Here is a 20,864-nt window from a genome sequence, read left to right on the forward strand (position 1 = left end):
CCATGGAAAGCCAGATCACCCAGCCATCTCAGTTTGCAATTAGTAAGGATTATTTGTTTCCATTGAACAATCCTTCTAGTCATTGTGAAAATGTATTAAGATTGACCATGCTTTGAAGTTGTGGGTGCTCCAACACTGCAGGGTTTTAAAAAGAGATTGTACAACCATTTGTCTGAAATGGTTCAGGGTTTCCTGCTTGAATGGGGGCTGGATTAGTAGACCTCCAAGGTACCTTCCAACTCTTATTCTGTAAACCTGAAAAAAATTATTCCTGTTTTAAGAACTTTATTAAATCAAATTAATCCAATATGTCTTATAAGAATGAGCATATGAACCCACACAGGCTATAAGAATGGAATTTAAGGGAATATGTTTAAACAAAATCTGGTTCAGAGACTATTTCCTTAATTTTTCATTCCTACTAATTTTGTTTACTTTTTTTAATTTAGGTAATCCCTAATTATTCCTCTAGAGAGGAATATGAATCTATGTTTGCAAAAGGAGTTACAATGTAAGTATCCATTCTCAAGTTTCTTTTTTTAATCTCTTCTGTAAAATCATAGCGTTGGAAAGACAGAATGCTGATATACAAATTAGAGCATTTTCAGTAAAAATCTGTCTAGGCTGCACTTGAATAGATCTAGTGAAGGGGAGCTGATAGTCTCTCTGAGTGATTGGTTTCACTATTTATTTATCTCATCATTAAACTTTATCTTTTAACATTCAGTTGGCATCTGCTTTCCTATACTTAAATTCATTGCTCTGTTTCTTGTATTATGGAAGGGGAGGTTATAACATTTGACTTTCTTCTTTGATGACATATTTTTCAGGTGTTGGAAGAGTCCTATTAGATTTTCCCCACTTTCATTTTTCTCTTCCAAACATTTCCAGTTTTTTACATCTCTCTTCATAAGACTTAATGTTCTAATCCATTGATAATTCTCACTGCCATGTTCCAGTTTCTGTGAATCCATTTTAAAACTGATTACAATACTGCAGAATGGCTCTGACTCGTGCAGATTTCAATTCAAGTAACATATGAATTAATGCTTCTAATAATGCAGCCTAAAATTTCATTCCCTTTTCCACAGAAGTATTACAGTGCTGATTCATACCCAGTTTGTGATCAATCTTTGAACATCTTCAAGCCAAATATTCTCCATACTATAACTTTGGATCTATCACTCAAATGTCATTATTTTCAGCTTTCTTCTCTAACTTGTGAAGATAGGTTTACATTTTCTTTTGCCATTTTAATTGTTCCACCCAATTTAGAATTATTTACATTTTTTCTCTCTCTTTACTCAAGCCATTAATATAAATATTGAAGATTAGTGGGTACAAGACTTAATTTGTCAGATATCATTTGATATTACATTTCAGTTTTGTGAAAAAGTATTGGTGATTAACTGGACAATCTATATCACTAGGCTGATGAATCATTGTAGGTGCATATTTATTGTTACCATTGTTGTTTGCTCTCGTAATATCATTCAGATCTATCTGAGAAAATAGAATTTTTCTTTTACAGGTATGGACAGATGACAGCTGGAAGCTATTGCTACATTGGACCACAAGGGATAGTCCATGGAACTGTGGTAAGAACTGGGCCAATGTAGAAGAATACTTTTTGAAAATGAAACCACCAATTCATTGTTGTTGTTTGTCACAATATATTTACACTAGACAGCCAGTTTGATGTAGTGATTAATGCGCCAGGTTAGATATCAGGAAACCAAATTCTAGGGCCACCTTTAGGACAAAACCAGCTGGGTAACCTTAGGCTTAGGCCAATCATACTCTCTCAGCCCTAATAAAGAGGCAATGATGAACCATTTCTGAGGTTTTGCCAAAAAACCTGCAGGGTTCTGCCTAGACAGTCACCAGGAGTCAACACTGACTCAAAGACACAATATATAGATGTATGTATATATTATGCATGTTTATTTATTTATTTAGACTGGTTTTACTGCTTTGTTGAAGACAGGGCTTAGGGATCCATTTTATAGTGCTTGAGAGTTTTTATTGTAATAAACATAAAGCAGTAATTCCCAAACTCTGTGCCATAAAAGAAAGACTATTGTACCCCTAAATAAACTAGATCAAGGAACACAAGCTGGTGTTTTTTAGATATTTTTGGGTAATGCCCTTATGATTCCTATCGACATAGCATGCTGGCTCAGGCTGATTAGAGCTATTCAGTAAAATATCTGGAATTCCTTGAATTAAATCATTAAGATTACTGTAAACCTATTGGTGTCCTCACGCAGATGAAGAGAAACAAATGACAAAACATATACAGTACTTTGATGTGCATATATAGAAGGAGTGGAGTTTGCTTTGTAATGTTACAATGCACATTTTCTTATTCTGATGAGAACCTCCAGATTCAATGGATAATTTCAGAGTCAATAAATGCTTTTTATTGAGGCATATTGAGGATAACCTGCAAAGAATAATTTATTTAATGCTTTCTCCTTTCCATTAAAGAGATTTTCAATTATCTGTCATGTTTCTAGTTCAAATATTATATATCTTTTTCTCATAAACAATGACCATTTTCACACTAGTGACTTTATTAAGTTTCCATAGCATCACCCAGCTATTATTATCATAAAATAAATGTTGATCTTATTGCTGTTACTGTTCTGGCATGTAGAAAATGCCATCAGTTTCTAGCAGTGAAAATAACTAATGTCTAGATATGGCAAAATTACACTCTAGGATGTATATGTCAGAACAGGCTCTCAAATGGACTACAGATAAAAGTCAACTGTGACTCCAGTACTAATTCAGGAAAAAATAATAATTACCTTATCTAGAAACTTGGAAAATACTGTTTTGAAACATTGCTTTCTGCCAGTTCAGTTTATTTATTCAAGTTTATGATTGAAAGAGTTTTAGATAGATAGTCTTTCCTATCAATTGCTAATGGGAATTATTTTAACTGGAGATGCCAGTGTCAAAAACTGGAACTTCTGGCAAAGCATCCTAAGTTGTAGCCTTTCTTTGTTAAACACTACTATAAAGAGATGCATGTATTTAGAAAATTAGTTTCTGTAGGCACTGGAGTTTTTGGGGCACTTACTGTATGGAGCTTTCCTGCCAGTAAGAGCTTTGAAATCCATTTTCTTTAGCTGAGACATTTGTGTCCTGATTATTCCCCAAGCAGTGCTTAAAAAAATCATGAAGCAATTCCCCCATGAAAACTGTCCTGATCTATTTGTGTCACACATAGAAAAATATCTGGCACTTCTGAATTGGATAGTGCATGTCTTCACAGCAGTTTGGAATGCAAATAGAGAGAAAGTGAAGTTCAGTGGTAACTTGAAGCTGTGTTTGTGGTATTTGTGCACACTAAATGTACATGCACAAATATGTATAAAAATCCATATGATAAACACCTTTACATGTGCATGCATGCTAGCCACACGGGATTCCGCATGATTAGTATTTTGTTTAAACTGGATTGCTATCTTTGGCTCCTTTCTTTCACACGCATCAACATGTATATGAGACTATAAATGTGCTACAGTCCCTATATTTCTCGCTATAGTTAACAGTGCTCAATGCAGGCCGCCGATACTTAGGGGTGGAGAATCTGTCTGGCAAAGTCTTTGTAACATCTGGCCTTGGAGGAATGAGTGGTGCCCAAGCAAAAGCCGCAATCATTGCTGGATGTGTGGGAGTTATTGCTGAGGTAAGCCTCTGTGTTGAGTTATACTCTTCTGCTTTCATTCAGGTTGTCCCATTCTTCAGTTTCCAGTTCTATCCATTCATTCTTTCCCTGTTTAAAAACTGGCATCAGATGTCACCGCAATCCCTTCAGCAGACCCAAGAAGGTTCCATACCCATTTGCACTCTCAGATACCTGATGCATATCTTCCACAAAAGGATTTTGTGGCTAGCCAATAATGAAATGTTTAAATATTATTTTCATATATTTATGTTTGCTCTTCTTTTAAATACCACATCAAATAATCCCTTTATATCCATCCAAGCAACTTGCATAGTTTTTATGCATCAATATCCACATTCAGGATGCTTAATGTCTACTGCAGGTATTTCATCCCTCGCCTAACAATCTAGGAAGAGCCCAATAAACAATGCTAGTGTACAAAAAAAAGGGTAAAAACAGCAGCTACCCTTGCATGCTTCTTCCGCGTGGAACTTTTGTCTCTCTGGTATTTAAAATATGATGGATGGAAGAATCAATCACACTGAAGCAGACTTATTGTCATTCTGTAAAAAAAGATGCATTCCTTCAGACAGTCTCCCTAATTTTTCTGTGTAGAATGACAGCAGTCCTAAATTGTTTTTCTGATGCCAGCTCCATTTTATTTATAACTGGCTTACAATACTATTATTGTTTTCAAAGTCAGTATATTGGGTTTTGGATGCCAGTAATTATTTTTAATACCAGTAATATGCAAACAGAACATATAAGATTAAAAGTTGGAATCTTACTGTTTATTAAACTGATGTCAAGCCAGTTTTTTTTCTGGATTTTTTTTATATGTAATATCAGTAATATCATGTAATCTGTCCTTCTCTATCCTGTATCATTTGTAAATTTATTACGGCTTGCTAATGAATAAGTACATTGTAATAAGAGAGATTTTATATAGAGTTCGCTAATAATTGGTAAAATCTTAATGTGTAAGAACAGAGATGTTTCACTGTTTGAGAATGGGTAAGTAAAATTAATGATTATAGGTAAAAATCAAATCTTTATGTTTCTCTAATTTATTTCTCAATTTTCTCAATGTTTTCTTAGAAACTGATATAGACAGATAAGGTTAGCTGCAGTGATTTCAATAGGCTTAAACGGTCTGATTGGACGGCCATCTATTGCAGGGCAAACATATCTGGGCTGCAAATCTCCAGACACCCACTAGATGACAACAAAGAGAATTTTCCATACCATAGAAGTTCTCCAAAAATTTGAAGCCCAGATTCAGAAACCCTACATACTGCATATTAAGCCCACAAAGTTTAGCAAAGTCTTCATCCAGATGTTTGTGTATAGAATGTTATACAGTATTTCATGAATTTAATTCCCCCATGGACTTATACAAGCTGCACACAGTCCTGCCATTCCAATCTTGCTTCGTGAGAACATTCTTCTGTCTATTTAAATCAGAGTAAGGAGGGAATTTGCTATTGAGAAGATGCAAATGTTGTTGGGCAGAGCCTAATTTTTGCTGCAAAGAGGTTGACAAAGAGGTCACATCTTGTTCATTCAAGAATCCCCAAGGAGATGAAATGGTTTCATGTAGATCAAGCCTCAGGGTTACAAGTTTAGAGCTATTAAATACAGCAAGACAAGCTTTCAATTTACTTGTGTAATTTTTCACTATTGATTGGGAGAGAATCTTTTTTCTAAATTAGTTCTAACAGGAAACCTCACTCATAACTTGTGTTTCTTAGACCATGAATAGCTTTTTCAGAACTAAACTTGTTGTCATACTGTGTTGGTGTTTAACTTTAATTTTTACTTGCTACTCATCATGCATATAAAATACAGAAAGATTAGTTGTGCCTGATTTTTTTTCTCCTGTAATACAATCTCTCAGGTTGACGAAGCTGCTCTTTTAAAACGTCATCATCAGGGATGGCTGATGAAAATCACTAGAAGTCTGGATGATTGCATTGCTCAAGTTAGGTATGGCTCAGGAAGTATGTTCTTTAGTGTCTAACAGAATAACAGATTGGAAGAAATCTTGGAGATCTTCCAGTCCAACACTCTGCTTGAGCAGGAGACTCCATATCATTCTAGACAAATGGTTGTCCAATCTCTTCTTAAAAATCTCTAGTATTGTTGCACTTACAACTTCTGAAAGCAATTCATTTCACTGATAAATTGTTCTCACTATCAGGAAATTTCTTCTTAGTCCTAGATTGGATCTCTCTTTGGTAAATTTCCATCTGTTACTCCTTGTCTTGCCTCAGGTGCTTTGAAGAATAGGTTGACCCCCTCTTCTTTGTGACAGCCCCTCAAATATTGGAAGACTGTTATCATATCACCCATAGTCCTTCTCTTTTTTAGACTAGACATGCCCAATTCTTGCAACCATTCATTATATGTTTTAGCCTCTCACCGTCTAATCACCTTTGTTGTCTCACTAATTAATATGATATGCCAGTCCAAAACTTTGGAATGTCTTTTGAATTTGGAGAAAAATGCTATTAAAAAACAACCTACACCCCAAAGACTGACTTTCTAAGACTGACACATTTTGCAACATTTGTGGATGACTGTTGGACAAACAAGTAGGTTCCAGGTTCCACGGACCTTTGATCAGCTCCCATCCATACAAGACTTTACAGTTAGTTATAAACTGGCCCAGAGGTCCTCAATCCAAGTCCTAACCAGGACCTAACCAATCTAGATTTTTAAGAGCAACCAAGGTCAGTTAGGTGCTGTTAACAAATTATCTTAGTTAAGAATATAACATATAGATTAAGTTTCTTAAGGAAAAGAATATATATTGAAATAAATACAATATATCCTTTCACATAAGTACCATTTATATTCTACAAATTGTCACATTTGGTTAAACCCTGTAACATTTTTATTCTGGGCAAATGTTTTGTGGAGACAAGTTGGGAGTAGTTGTGAAGGCACCAGACTGGACATTAGGAAACCACTAGTCCTGCTTTAGCCTCAAAACCAGCTTTGTGACCTTGGGCCGATCTCTCTCACTCCACCCTTAGAAGCAGGCAATGACAAACCATTTCTGAAATCTTGCCAAAAAAACTGCAGTGCTAGTATAGGTAGTCAGTAAGGAGTCAAAGCATACTTGATGGCATTTCCCTGTCCCCATAAACAATTGTTTTGCATCCATAATGCTAACATTCTGTTTAAAATATTTACACAGAGAAGCCAAGAAGAACAAAATGGCTCTTAGTTTGGGATTTCATGGGAATGTGGTAGATCTTTGGTAAGTAAGCAGTTGATCAGGGATCCTCTTGACAGTGATATGTTTTTAATATTTGTTACTTTATCTGCCCTGCTGCCCTAGCCATAAAATGAAATAGATCTTTACTCTTTAATTGAATATTTCAATTTCTTTTGTCCCAGATTTGTGTAGTATCCTTCCTACTGTATGTTAGTGTTGTTTATACATGAGAACTACTCTGTTAGAAGCCTTGATGCAATTTTGAATTCATTTTCTTGATTTATAATGTGAATGATTCAATGCCACCTTTTCTTTTTCGTTGTAGAAGAAAAGTGATTTATTTTTCAAAACAAAGTTGATAATATGTTAAGTGACAGCATTTCATGTCTGACTGTGATCATCATTGCAGACTGACGGGTGTGTGAGAAAATGATGCTGAATTTGCTTCCCTTGAGAAAGTATGTGTAAGAGTTTTGAGTGAAACACGTGTTTGAAATAAGTGGGATATGCACATGTTTTATGGGTTGACTGAATCATTTATTTCTTAAAATGCATTTTTACCAAATGCGTATTGAATAATAATTTTGTTTAAATTTTCTCAAGATTCTCTTCCTTTCTGCTTATTTTTTCTCAGTTTCCTGTTTTTCTCTTTCTGTATGTAGGGAAAGACTGGTGGATGAATTCAATACTACTGGAGAACTATTAGTTGATTTGGGATCTGACCAAACATCTTGTCACAATCCATATAATGGTGGATATTACCCAGTTCAGCTAAGCTTTAAGGATGCCAACCAACTCATGTCTAGTGATCCCATAAAATTCCAGGCTCTTGTAAAAGAAAGGTATGGCAATCATTTTCATGATTTATTTTAATCATCTGGATAAAGTCTTAAAGTGTTTATTTTCATTCTCTTCTGGTTCTTTTAGCAGTTTGGGATATTAGGTTTTGGATAGAAAAGATTCATTTTTGAATAGGAGTCAGACAATCAGTTCTGCCAAAATCTAGTTATAAACTCTAGAGCTCTTGCCACCTTCTCATTAATGGAATCTTGACTTATGGGACATTTGCAGTGAGGACATCAATGGAGAAATGGTCAGTCCCTCTGTCCTCACACTGTGCTGGCCACTTGTGCACTCCCTCATGCACTCCCCCACCTGGCAGCATCCATTTGGCTGCCTGCTGGGAAGGGAAAGGAAGGGAGAAGGAAGAGGGAGAGGGGGAAGGAATGAAGGGAGGGAGGGAGGGAGGGAGAAGGGAAGGAAGATTTCTGACACTCCCTGCAAGAGTCTCACAAAAAAAAAAAAAACTTAATGGAGAAGCCAATAGAAAGTTAGAGATTGAACCAGCTCTCCTGAATTTTTGCCCACCCATTGTCATTCTGTTTCTCTAGTTAAGCAAGAAGATATCTGTGAAATGGTGATCTAATGGGGCACCGGTTATCTAAAGGGGAATGGTTAATTTAATGAAGAATCTGGAGTCCTTAGTACTCTCTGAACTTGGTTGAAGAATGTGGATTAGGACTGCTGTATGCTCCCCTATCCTATTGCCACATTACTATTGAAATCAGGAGTTTCTTCCTTTTAATAAAAGAAAAATTGCAAAACAAATTATTTATTTCAGCAGTGAAATCTGAATCCAGATTTCTCATCTTCCACATTTACTCAGTAAACTATTTTCTCTCGCACAGTGTCCCATAGTTCAAACTGAATCTTCTTCTCTTTTTTTTTGATGACCTAAGACGGTGCCAAAAGTAATGTTCCATTTCTTTTGTTCTTTCAGTCTTAGAAGACAAGTAGCTGCCATCAACAAGCTATCTGATCAAGGAATGTTTTTCTGGGATTATGGCAATGCTTTCCTTCTAGAAGCCCAGAGAGCTGGTAAGGAGAGAATGTCTTCCCTTTTTTTGGCATGGAGTGCATCACATAATTTCTGCATGGGAGCAGGCATTTTGTATTACTCTTGTGTGTTGTATATGATAATTTCCTGATCAGAACAACTATTAATTCACTGGATGCAGAAGTACTTCTCTGCAGGATTGTTATAAATTCTTGCACAATCCTGTTCCCCAGCTAGCCATGTTCTTAGTGCAGCAATATCCAGTCTTATTTTACTCAACTGCTGTTTTGTTGGGTGTTGCATTTCCTTCTCACTGAACATTTGCCTTTAAATTCTTTGGAAGGTGCTGATGTTGCAAAAAGAGGAGGCAACAAAGGAGAATTTCGGTACCCTTCTTATGTTCAGCACATTATGGGGTATGTACAAGAGGAAAATACAGATCATCAATCCTTTTCTATCTAGAAAGGAATGTATCTGGAGACTGGGATGGGAAAAGGGAAGACCTGAAAGAGCTGCCAGATGTGAACTTTATTTTTCTTAAGTCACTTTAAGTAACTTTCAATTGCCTTGCAGGAGTTAAAAGGCTATAAACTAAATTCTGAGTGCTGCAATCACAAATATTTTGGGAAGTTGTGAGAGAAATCTGAAATAGAGAAAAGTAGCGTGACAGTTCTAGTAGTAACAATCCAAATGTATATGTGATAAATCCAGTGGTGGGATTCAGCCAGTTCACACCACTTCGGCAGAACCGGTAGCTAATTTTTTGTTGCCCAGGCCCAGAATGGATTTCCGGAAGCAGCATCCACACAGAGAACCAGTTTGTTCACATAATTGAATCCCACCACTGGATAAATCTACATGTTTCTCCTCACTCTTCTTCAGAAGGCCCAGGCTTGAGGAGATACAGTATGACCAATAGGTTTATCTGGCTACCAACATCTGCATGGCTAGACGCCCAAGGCTAACTCTTTTTCTTCCCTCTTCCCTATGATACCCTTGCCTAATCTGGAGGATGCACTGGCAGGCCCTTTCAACTCATGATTGAATGAATCTTTATTACACCCAAAGACCAGAGATACAAGATATAGCTGTGAATAGCTAAACAAAATTAAATACAAGTAGAATAATACAGGCAATTGGAATAGTTAATACTAAAAGTACGTTGCAACTGAATTCCTGTTACTTTGGCACAACAATTATAGGTAAACTCAAGTGGCCAAATGACCACAGATATATTGCTTATGTCTGCAAGTAAAGCTTTGTTTAAAGTTCTAAAATAGGGATTCAAAGAGCTTTGTGTTTGGATTAGTCTGTTCGAAATAGCTGAAATTCTTCTACCCTCGCATAATGAAAGAAAAGCATTGCGAACCATAAGTATAAATAAAATAGGAATTTAAGCTATCTTTTCAATATTTAACTGTGTTTTTTCCCCAGAGATATTTTTTCTATGGGATTTGGCCCATTTCGGTGGGTTTGTACCTCTGGTGACCCAGAAGACTTGACAACCACTGATTTTATATCCACAACAGTGCTTGAGGAACTTATTGACCAGGGAGGTAAGACTTGTTGTCTTCTAGGTATAGAGGGGAAATAATAGAGCATGAGAAAAATAACTTGCAGTTAATTATATTTTATAATTTTAGACTGTAACTATCAAATTATTATACTTTTTGAGGAATGAAAAGCCTATTTTTTCATGTGTTTATTTGCTCTAAATTATCTCCATTGTATGTACTGTAACATGCATATACCAATGACACTTCCTTGCATATGACCATAATTGTGGTCTCAAATTTCTTCAGATATATTTTATTCAGCATTGCATATATTTTAATATTTCAGGAAAGGGATATATAAAATATTCATTCATTCATCCATCCATTCTTTAAATATTTTGAATCAAGCAAAAGGCCTGGTGACCGCATAGGCATACCCCTACCTATTTCTTGGCAAGCAATTTGCCATTGTTTGAATAGAATAGAATAAAATAGAATAGAATAGAATAGAATAGAATAGAGCTGGAAGGGACCTTGGAGGTCTTCTAGTCCAGCCCCCTGCTCAAGCAGGAGGATCTATACCATCTCAAATAGGTGATTGTCCAGTTTTCTTCTGGTATGTTTCCTCAACTTGGATAGAAATTGAACTGGGGAAAAAAATTGTGGCTGGACTTGCTCCCATAGCATTCATGTTATAACAAGCATCTGGGCACTGTTTTAGTGTAGCATCTACAAGCACTTTCAGAATTTCCAGATATGTCCATGTAGACCAAAGAATACATGAAGACCAGGCCCCCCAAGCCAGTCCAGATGGATTTCATGTTTGATGATTTTGAAAGTTGTTGAGGGATCATGGAAGGCTAGATAGAAACATAATCAGGGAATATTCATCCTAGGATTTTGCACTAGCTAATTTTCTGGTCAAACTCTTATTAATTATCTTTGAGAAATGTCAGAGTACTGGTGAAATGCCAGAGCATGGCAGCTGAGCAAATGTCTGTATATTCAAAAGGGGAAAAATAGACCCAGGAAACTACAGAGCACTCAGTCTGACATCAATATCCAAGAAGATTCTAGAACAGTTCATAAAGTTTTGTAGTTTTGTGAAATAAAAATATGTGTGTAAGCACTTTGAAAACAACACATCAACATAAATATAATTTCCAGATCATGGGAAATAATTGAGCAGATTTTATTTTAAGTACTGTATCCAGTTTTTGGTCACCTTTTAAAAAAAGGATTCAGAGAAACTGAATAGCAACAGCCACAGCAACAAAAATGATAAAAGAATTAGGATCATGCCTCTCTGAAGAGAGATTGGAGGAGCTGGATAAGTTTATCCTTTAGAAATGATTGCTTGGTGGATTTATTATAATGCTCTTCACATTCCTGAAAGAATGTTACAGGGAAGAAAGTCAAGACTTGTTCTCTAGTGCAAGACATGAAATGATGGATTTAATTCATAGAAAAGCAGATTATGATTATCCAGAAAGGTGATGTAGTCTCCTCTGTTGGATGTTTTCAAATGGAGGCTAAACAGCCATCTATATGCACTGATTTAATTCACTGAGTATGTTTTGGAATTGATGGCCTAAATGGCCTCATCCAACTCTATGATTTCATGATTTTAAGTAATCATTTTTAATGTTGTTGAATCACATCAGTTGTTTGTGCACATATCTCAGGATTCATGTATGGATATAAGTTTGCATTTCTATATGAACAGAATGCATACTGTGACAATCATTTGAGTGCTTGACTATAGAGAATCAATTTTGAACCAATTCATAACCCTGTTTTCTGTCTTATCAAGGAGAAATGTGAAGTATATAATAGGAAGAACAAGTAAAAAGTTAGATAACTCACAATCAGTTCAGTCAAGATCTTCTGAATTGGCTTTCTTGTATTCAGAAACCCTTTCACTCTTGACAACAGGATATACAGAAAGACATTTGCTAATCCTTTGCTATGACATTTCTTACTAGTTTCTCAGTGATCATTGAAGTACTGGCATCAGGATTGTTGCTGGGAAGATAGAGGCCATATTGGCCCTTTTAATTTCAAATAATATTTTAAAATTCAAAATTAGTTGCTTGAAAATTAACCAGCATGTCAAAGCTGCCCTACTAATGGAAAAAATGGTTGTTCTGTAAGAACCAGAATATATGCTAAAACAGTTTCCCTAGACCAGGGCTGTAATGGGAGTGCAACGATGCTAAATAGTTTTAAGGGAAGAATGTACTCCCTGTTCTAGGTATATTTAGATGAAGTAGAAAATAAAATAGATTTTTTTTTTGAGAGAGTGAGAGAGAGAGTGGGAGTCAACTTCCTTTCTGACACAGACAATGTTGATAAGATCACAGTGTGTTCTCAGTATCTTTTATGCCCTTAATACAGGTCATCAAACAGGAGAGGTGACAAAGTAAGCTGAGGTAGTAACTTTTTAAAGAAGTGAAAGACAAATGGGTGTGATTTCTTTATTAAGCAAATCCAAAGTCATCAAAGGTTGGTACGCAATTATTTCCAGAATTTGGACTAGAAGACTTCCAAGGACCCTTCCAGTTATATTCTATTCTTTTTATTATTATTATTTAATAATTTATTTTTTAAACCAACAAAACAAAACACACATACACACACAGTGTATACTCCTCCCTTTTTTTTAACAGCAATTTCGTAATGGTAATCTTATATTATTTATATTTCTCCCCCTTATTCTTCTTTAGAATATTTGTCCTTGTTGTCCTGTTGTTTTTATTATACACACATTTTCCACTTTTGACCTTTCCACCTTTATTCTCCTCTATTATTTCTAGTCTCCAACCAGTCATACCACTTGTTCCATATTAGATAGTACTCTGTGTCTTCCTTTTCTTTTATCTCTTTTGTTAATTTGCCCATTTGTATTCTATTCAATAAGAAGACACTAAGCTGCAGAACAGTGGGGAAAGGAAACAGGGCTAAAGTTCATGCCATAAGTGTGTATTTTTTGTAGGAGTGTGAAAGTTATGTAAATTAGAGCTTTTCCAACAACTTCAGTACTTTAGAAAATATGTTCAAAGTCCAAGATAGTGGAAGGACGGTCAGTCTATCTATGATGGGCAGAAATTGAACAGCAATACTTAGATTCATGAAAAAAGATAAGCTCTTGAAACATTTTAAAAACATCGCACTTTCCAACAGTAATGAAGAAACAGCAACTTTGCCGTATTTTTATTTTACAAAGCTTTCTTTGGATATTGTCTGAATATTTGTCAAATATCCAAAAATCTTTTGAAAAATAAGAGATATTAATTGCTTTTCTGATTTTAACATTGTTTCCCTATCTTTTCACAAAGGTTTCTTTCATAATGTATTGCAAATCCTTTTTATTCTTAATTCAGTACTTTCCATGTCGAGGACCCTTAATTCATACTCATTAGTGGTATTGTTCTTTTAGCTTTTTTAAAGAATTTCACAAGCTTTTTTGAAAGAAATATTTTTGTCGTTTTATATGCTATATCTATTGCAATTATTGTTGCCGCTGATTTTATCTTTATTATTGCTATTTTTTATTTATGCTTTTTTAAAAAAAGTTGTACTGATTTCTACACTGCTCAAAGAATGATATTTATTTGGCAATTTGGAAATACAGAACATAAATAAGTGTGCCCCCTCCTCCATGTCTTTCTTCTTTTTTTCTTTTTTCCTCTTACAGGTATTCCTTGACTTATGACCTTAATGGAGCCTGGCCATTATGTACATAAGTCATGATGGTTGCAAAGCAAGTTAGCATGTGACAGGAACCAATTTTGCAATCTTTTTTGGGACAGTTGTTAAGTGAATGTTATGATTGTTAAGTGAACTATGAGGCATTTTTTTCTGGAAACTGGAAGTAAATACCAGTTTTTGGCAAAAACATAAATTGTGATCAAGGGACCACAGGACGCTGCAAAGAGCTGTAAATGCAGTATGGTTGCCGAGGGTTCGAAATGCAGCCACAGATCTGCAGGGCAGGGGGTGATGTTGGAACTTCAGAACTGGGTGGTAAGTAGCTTTTGAGATGTCTGGTAATAACTTCAAATCAGTGGTGGGATTCAGCCAGTTCGCACCAGTTCGGCAGAACCGGTAGCTAATTTTTTGTTGCCCAGGACCAGAATGGACTTCCAGAAGCGGCATCCACACAGATTGTTCATGTATTTGAATCCCACCACTGCTTCAAATGGTCACTAAGCAACCAAAGACTACCTGTATTCAGGTCAACCTAGATTATAAATATATTGAACTGGAGTTTTTGTGCATGAAAACATATTCCCTGTTGCCACAGCCCTTGGTGAATAATTGAACCGTTTCTCTTCCCCCATTTCTTCAGATGTTTCTTTTTTCCTTTTTATTCATAGAGAAAATTCTGAATGGAGAACACTTAAAGAAAAAATCCCCTCAAAGACATTAGATTCAAAGATAAAATTAATTATGATTTATTCAATCCAAATGGAATACAAATTGTCCCCTCTCATTTTTTCATTTAATGGAATGTACATACTATGTACACCAATATTATATGGGAATTGCTTTAATTAGCGTGTCAAATGCTAATGCTGAAAAACATAAATTGCAATATGTCTATGAAAATATGTCTACAAATTGCAATAGTATCAACATTTATCGGACAGTTCCAATTAGTGTTTACACAGTGTAATCTTTTTGGATTGTGTGGGACAACCATCATGCCATCGTTGTAAGAATCTGATTGTGACTATTTTAAGGAGACACATATTTCGTCATTGCAGTGAGAGGCATCTTTAAAGAAAAGAAGAAAAATTATAGAGCAATTGAGAAGGCAGACTGAGGTCCTTAACTCTTTTGAATATCAGATTTGCTCCATTTGCTTTCCAGGATGACCTTTAAAAAATAATTAAAGGCTGTTATTTCAGCTTTCCCCAACCTTGGTTATATTGGATTGCAAGTTCCAAAATTTCCAGCATGCTGGTTGGGAACTGTAGATAGTCCTCAACTAACAACCACAATTGTGACCAGAATTTCTGTTGCTAAAGAAGGCAGTTGTTAAATGAGTCACCCCTGATTTTACAACCTTCTGTACCACAGTTGTTAAGCAAATCATTGCAGTTGTTAAGTGAATCATACTTCCCCCATTGACTTTGCTTGTTGGAAGCCAACAAATGGTGATCACATTACCTGCGAACATTGTAAATCCATGCGAGGTGCCAAATGCCCAAATTTTGATCACATGATCATGGAGATGCTGCAATAGTCATAAGTGTGAGGACTTGTTATAAGTCACTGTTTTCAGTGCTGCTGTAACTTTGAACAGTTGCTGAACAAATGGTTGTAAGTCAAGGACTACATGTATATAATCTCATATCTTTGGATCGGCTCTGATTTTGGAAGGCTGTCCTATTATATAATTTAAGTTATATTTCACCAAACCCTCAATGGATATCGGTGTTATTTATATCTGGTAAATACTTGCATATAGTACGTTTTTCTTGCAGAATTTGTCATGCAGTGTAATTGCTGCAAGAATCAAATATATTGATTATTTCTCTTAAAAGGGTTGACATATTAATTTTTGTAGTCTGATTCAGAGTATCTTATGATAGAAAGACATTGCTGCAGCAGGCCTGAAATATCTCATTATCAAGCATTTATTAACAGATGCTTTTTATATTTCTCTTGAATAATATATTAAACCTGATTACAACTGTGCTATCCTTTTCTTGCCTCCGGACAAAGCAGGTTACCTATAAATCTAAAGACAACTAAATATTTTATTCCTTTCTCCTGTGATAATCTGTGTAATATCACTGGATTCCTCCTAAACCAGGGTTGTCAAACTCAATTTCACTGAAGGCCGCATCAGCATTGCGGTTGCTCTGGGGGTGGGGGTGGGTGTGGCCAGAATGGGTGCAGCCTAATGGGTGGGCGTGGATGGAGTGGGTGTGGCCTACTGGGTGGGCGTGGCCAGTTCTACATCATTCGCGTCAAGGATGCCTATGGGGGGCTTGGGCAGGAGTGGGACAGATCTGAGGGTCTCTGGCAGAAGGGGGTGGGACCGGGGCAAGTGCCAAAGCATGGTCCACTGGGGCAAGTGCCAATATGGCCACCACAAAATTGTACATTGGCTCCCGGCTGGCCTGGGCCAGGGCCAAGGCAGTGGGGGCCGTTCCCTCACTGTTCCCAGGATGGCTTCGCAGGCCACATGAAACCACTTCGCAGGCCGCATCCAGCCCCCGGGCCTTGTGTTTGACATGTCTGTCCTAAAGGCAGTGCTGTTTTGTGGATACTTCAGAGTCTGTTTGTAAACTGGCAGTGGTCTGATACTGCTTTTATGAATCATTTTGTATAATCTTCTCTTGCCTAGCCAATGCATCTGTGAAACAGCAGTACTGTGATAACATACGCTGGATTCAGGAAGCCAGAAGACATAATTTGGTATGTAAACCCAACTACGATGATGCTTAATTGGTATCCAGTGCCATTATTTCATATTTTTATTCTATTTATTTTTATGATGTTTATCTTACCATTCTGCCCATAAGGTACAGAAGGTAGCTGACAAGTTAAAAGATCCCTTAAAATCATTGCTTGAAAGAACATGGAGCATTTTTATCACCCCAACTCCATGGCGCGGTGGGGCGTCCAATCAATGTCAAAGACCCCATCATGCCTGTCTGTTGTTGAAGCAATTTCCACATGTTGTAATCCAAACTCTTTCTGTTAAGCTCATCTTGACCTACTTCTTGGGCTCAACATTTAAAATGGCTAGCAGGACCCTCGTGGTTATTTTTCTATTTTTTAAAAAAGCTTTTGTTCGAAAACCAGATGCCAAGGAGAAGGTAAGGATGCTTATATGTGAAACTAGACTTTGTAAAATAGAAAAAGTGATCTATAGCCTAAATGGTAATAATAGAAGAGAATATTTGTAACTCAGGGTTGAACTGTGAAGGTCCTTGGTGCTCTCTGAGTTTTGTGGTTTTCTTGCAAATGCTTCATTATCCAAACTAGGTAAAATGTTACCTACTGTACTTTGCTAATAAAAACACCACACTCAGAGAGCACCAGGGACCCCATAGTGACTCTAAAGCCTTACATACAAAATGTCCCTGGTTTGAAACCAGCAGTATTTTTTCAATTAATATTTTTCTTTCTCTGAGCCACTTATCTTTCTGAAGCATTTTTTCATTAAAACAAAAGAATTCGGTAGCTCAGGAAATGAAAATGGCAATGTAAAAAAAATGTTTCTGCTGGGTTTTGAATCAGGATTATTTCGCACATCAGGCAAGGATTGTAACTATTATCCTAGTAAGGAACATCTGTTGTCATAGCATCTGCAGCAGATGTTATAGAGGGAAGATGAAAGAAAGGAATTTCTTTCCAGCTGCAGGGGAATTAATCATGGTAGCTTGAACTATAGACTGAATACCTTGCAAGCATTCCAGTCTGGACAGCATTGTCTTAAAATTGGTTTGAAGTTAAATCAATGAGAACATAGTGTAAGGGTGCCACATAGATATGCCCTATACTGTATGTGAATTTTGGATTTTCATGCTATGGCCTATCATTGGCAAGCAAAATTAGGCCCTACTAGAATGACAGCTACTGTCTCCTTGCTGAGTTTCAGGCCATAGAATTAGCAGTGTCCTTCAGATACCCTGATCCTGGGACAATAACATTGCCTCGCCAGCTTTAACAATGATAAAATCAGACTCAGAATCTGTGAGTCTGTTTATTCCCTGGAGGCACTCAGAATACTTAATCTGAAGAAATTATAGATTTAAAAACTAATTCCAAACACAGCTTTATCCTAATTTGTTTTCATTGCAATAAAGTTCTTGTATGATGACTATACAAAAAAAAAATCCTTTAGTCATTTTTAATATTGAGCCAATATGTTTATCTTTCCAGGGAAAAGCCATACAATGCCTCTAGCAAAAAGGCAACTGCAATTTGCAAGTATTTGTATATTATGTGCAAGAAAAACATCCTTTTTAGATTTCAGTTCCATCAGAAATTCTCAATTTTATCTAACAGTAATGTAAGAACTAGTAATAGATTTTGAATCTTGATTTTAAGTGAGTGGAAAATGGCAAGTATATTTAAAGCTAGATATTATGAAAAGTAAGTGGAGACAAAATCATAGGCAGAAGTCCTTAATTATGGAAGATGGATATTTGTAAGTTTACTGTCCTGCTTTCTTCATTAAACAGACTGTCATTGTCTCTGATCCGCATCTGGACTGTGGAGATAAGCCAAGGAGATAATCATTATATTGTTTCTATGTTTTAGGTTGTTGGGTCCCAAGCCAGAATTCTGTATTCTGATCAAAAAGGCCGTGTAGCTATTGCAGTGGCTATTAACAAAGGCATTGCTGAAGGAAGAATTAAGGTACAGTTCTTCTGTATTTTTATTCAACATAACCTGTTAATTTTCTTTGACATGGTAGATTGATTTGGAGATTGAAGAAGTCATATTGAGAAAAACAGAGTAGATGATGGGACAAGAATGTTTCTTATAAAAATGCAAACCATGTAAAGTCAATGAATTTCCAGCAAAGAAACAAAGACTAATTGTTTGAAATGAGTGTGACTACAATGTAATATTAACCATAGGTTGTAAACATATCCCATGTTGTCAGATTTCTTAATAAATTCTTATTGAAAAACCTCACAGTATTTCCTAATTTAGTGAAGGGACCTCTTGTGTGCTTCCTGATTCTTTCATTACACAGATGAGGTGCAGAGCCCCAAAACCAAATTCAACCTCTCAATCTACATTTTACAGCTCCTGAAACACTTTGAGATTGTGTCAGAAAATTCAGTGGGAAAACTATCAGTTTTCAGGTGCATGATTTTGCAGCTTTTCAGGTACTAAAAATGCAAATATTAGATTGCTGATTTCCCTATTCAGGAATTTTATCTGTGATAAAACAATTGATCTCTTCATCTAAATGAGCAGAATTACGCCAAGGAGCCCAGCTGATTCCACACTATTTTTCCCCCTGTAAACCTGTACTTCTTTTTCAGGCACCAGTTGTTCTTAGTCGGGACCACCATGATGTGAGTGGGGCAGACAGTCCTTACCGAGAGACCTCAAATATCTATGACGGTTCTGCATTTTGTGCAGGTTAGCTGAATAGATTACAAGTATTTCTAGTAAAAATAATTTCTTTAAGATGAACAACTACATTTCGTGCTTATAACTGGTTCACCTTTTGATGTAAAGATTTTATTTTCCATAATGGAAAACTCCCCCAAAACTGCAACACCTTGGAGAGTAATCCTGCTGTTAGTTCACAGCAGACTCCTTAAGTCAGGTGCAAGAAGTAGACAGAAAAGGTAATATTAAACATGATCAGGGAGAAATTGCAACTTGCAAGATGAGATGCAAAAAGGGGGGTAAAAGGGGAGAGGAAATTTGTATTTGAGCTCAGGCTAAATAGAATGTTTTAATTCTAAATGACTAATTCAAATAAATGCAAGAGAGATTTGGGGGAGGCAAAAGGTCTCATGGACTCATTTTTGTTTGTATCAGTAGATAGGGAAGATTTATTTATTTTCTAGGTTTGTATCTCCAGGAGCTTCTCAGTGTTCTGTTTTCTCAGAGGAGAAGTCCTCTAGACTTTGGGTTTTTAAAAATAATGCAAGAGAAATAGTAATACTTAAATACAGCTCATGAAGTGCTGAAACAAAACTTTTGCCCCAATTCTTGAAAGAAAAATCTTTCTTCTCCTTTACATTGAATGCTGTTGTCATGTCTTTCTTTTTCTTCCCTAACAGATATGGCTGTTCAGAATTTTGTAGGAGATGCATTTAGAGGAGCAACCTGGGTTGCCTTACACAATGGTGGTGGTGTTGGCTGGTAAGGAGATTTTGCCTTCAAAGGGGAAAAAGATGAGCAATGGAAGCTATAGGCATATGAAAGATATATGGTGCTGCAGCTATTCATTGTAGCAAAATAAGATTTTGCTGAGGAAATCTGATATGGCTTACGTCCCTAAATGTGTTCTCCAGCAATATTGAATTTTATCTCCCATCAACCCCAAACAATAGGAGAAAGTAGGCTACTTCATGAAATATGTCTCTTTTCCCAGTTCTGGCAGTATTTCTTTGATTTGGTGGGTTTGTTTTTTTTGTGTGGAACAACTTATGATTACATTTTTCTTATTTTCTTTTATTTAGCAAATTTAACTTTAATCTTCACTGTTTTTTTTTTAGGAAACTCAAATGTTCTCTTGAGTATACTGGCTTTAGAATGGAAAGACAAACTAGAATATAATAAAATACTTGTAAATACTGCACAATTGTTCAGCATGAAAGATATACTTGTTCTGGGCCTTAAATTACCTCAGCTTAATATGTTTACTTGTGAATTGATAGTAGAATCTATATTCAACCGATGGCTTCTTTCATTACTGATTATGTTTCAACTATATCGACTTCCGGTGGCAGGCTCCTTCGCTGGACGCAGCTGTTTGCTGCTCCCGCCTGTTTCCGCGTAAAAGCCGGTTTGACAGCCTGCATCAGCTGTCAAACGGCTTGATACCTTTCCCCTGGGCATAGGGGGAAAGGTGAGCTGCCCGAGGTAGGAGTTGAGTTCCCGAGTCGTCCCTTGTGGACGATGTAGGTGAGA

The 20,864-nt window shown here is 36.3% G+C and overlaps 1 protein-coding gene across 1 annotated transcript in view; it reads left to right on the forward strand.

Moving 5' to 3' along the window:
* UROC1 (urocanate hydratase 1) overlaps positions 1-20,864 on the forward strand; it is a 50,616-nt gene that overhangs the window by 14,096 nt on the left and 15,656 nt on the right. Inside the window, exons 6-18 of the mRNA XM_015824963.1 lie at positions 450-511; positions 1,532-1,598; positions 3,557-3,700; positions 5,577-5,665; positions 6,882-6,944; positions 7,565-7,744; positions 8,683-8,780; positions 9,083-9,155; positions 10,174-10,295; positions 16,597-16,667; positions 18,522-18,620; positions 19,259-19,358; positions 20,012-20,093. Of these exons, the coding sequence (XP_015680449.1) occupies positions 450-511; positions 1,532-1,598; positions 3,557-3,700; positions 5,577-5,665; positions 6,882-6,944; positions 7,565-7,744; positions 8,683-8,780; positions 9,083-9,155; positions 10,174-10,295; positions 16,597-16,667; positions 18,522-18,620; positions 19,259-19,358; positions 20,012-20,093 (1,250 nt within the window). The remainder of the gene's footprint in view (positions 1-449; positions 512-1,531; positions 1,599-3,556; positions 3,701-5,576; positions 5,666-6,881; positions 6,945-7,564; positions 7,745-8,682; positions 8,781-9,082; positions 9,156-10,173; positions 10,296-16,596; positions 16,668-18,521; positions 18,621-19,258; positions 19,359-20,011; positions 20,094-20,864) is intronic.

Source organism: Protobothrops mucrosquamatus, unplaced genomic scaffold (genome assembly GCF_001527695.2).
Source record: "Protobothrops mucrosquamatus isolate PMUCROS unplaced genomic scaffold, P.Mucros_1.0 scaffold2431, whole genome shotgun sequence".
NCBI lineage: Eukaryota > Metazoa > Chordata > Lepidosauria > Squamata > Viperidae > Protobothrops > Protobothrops mucrosquamatus.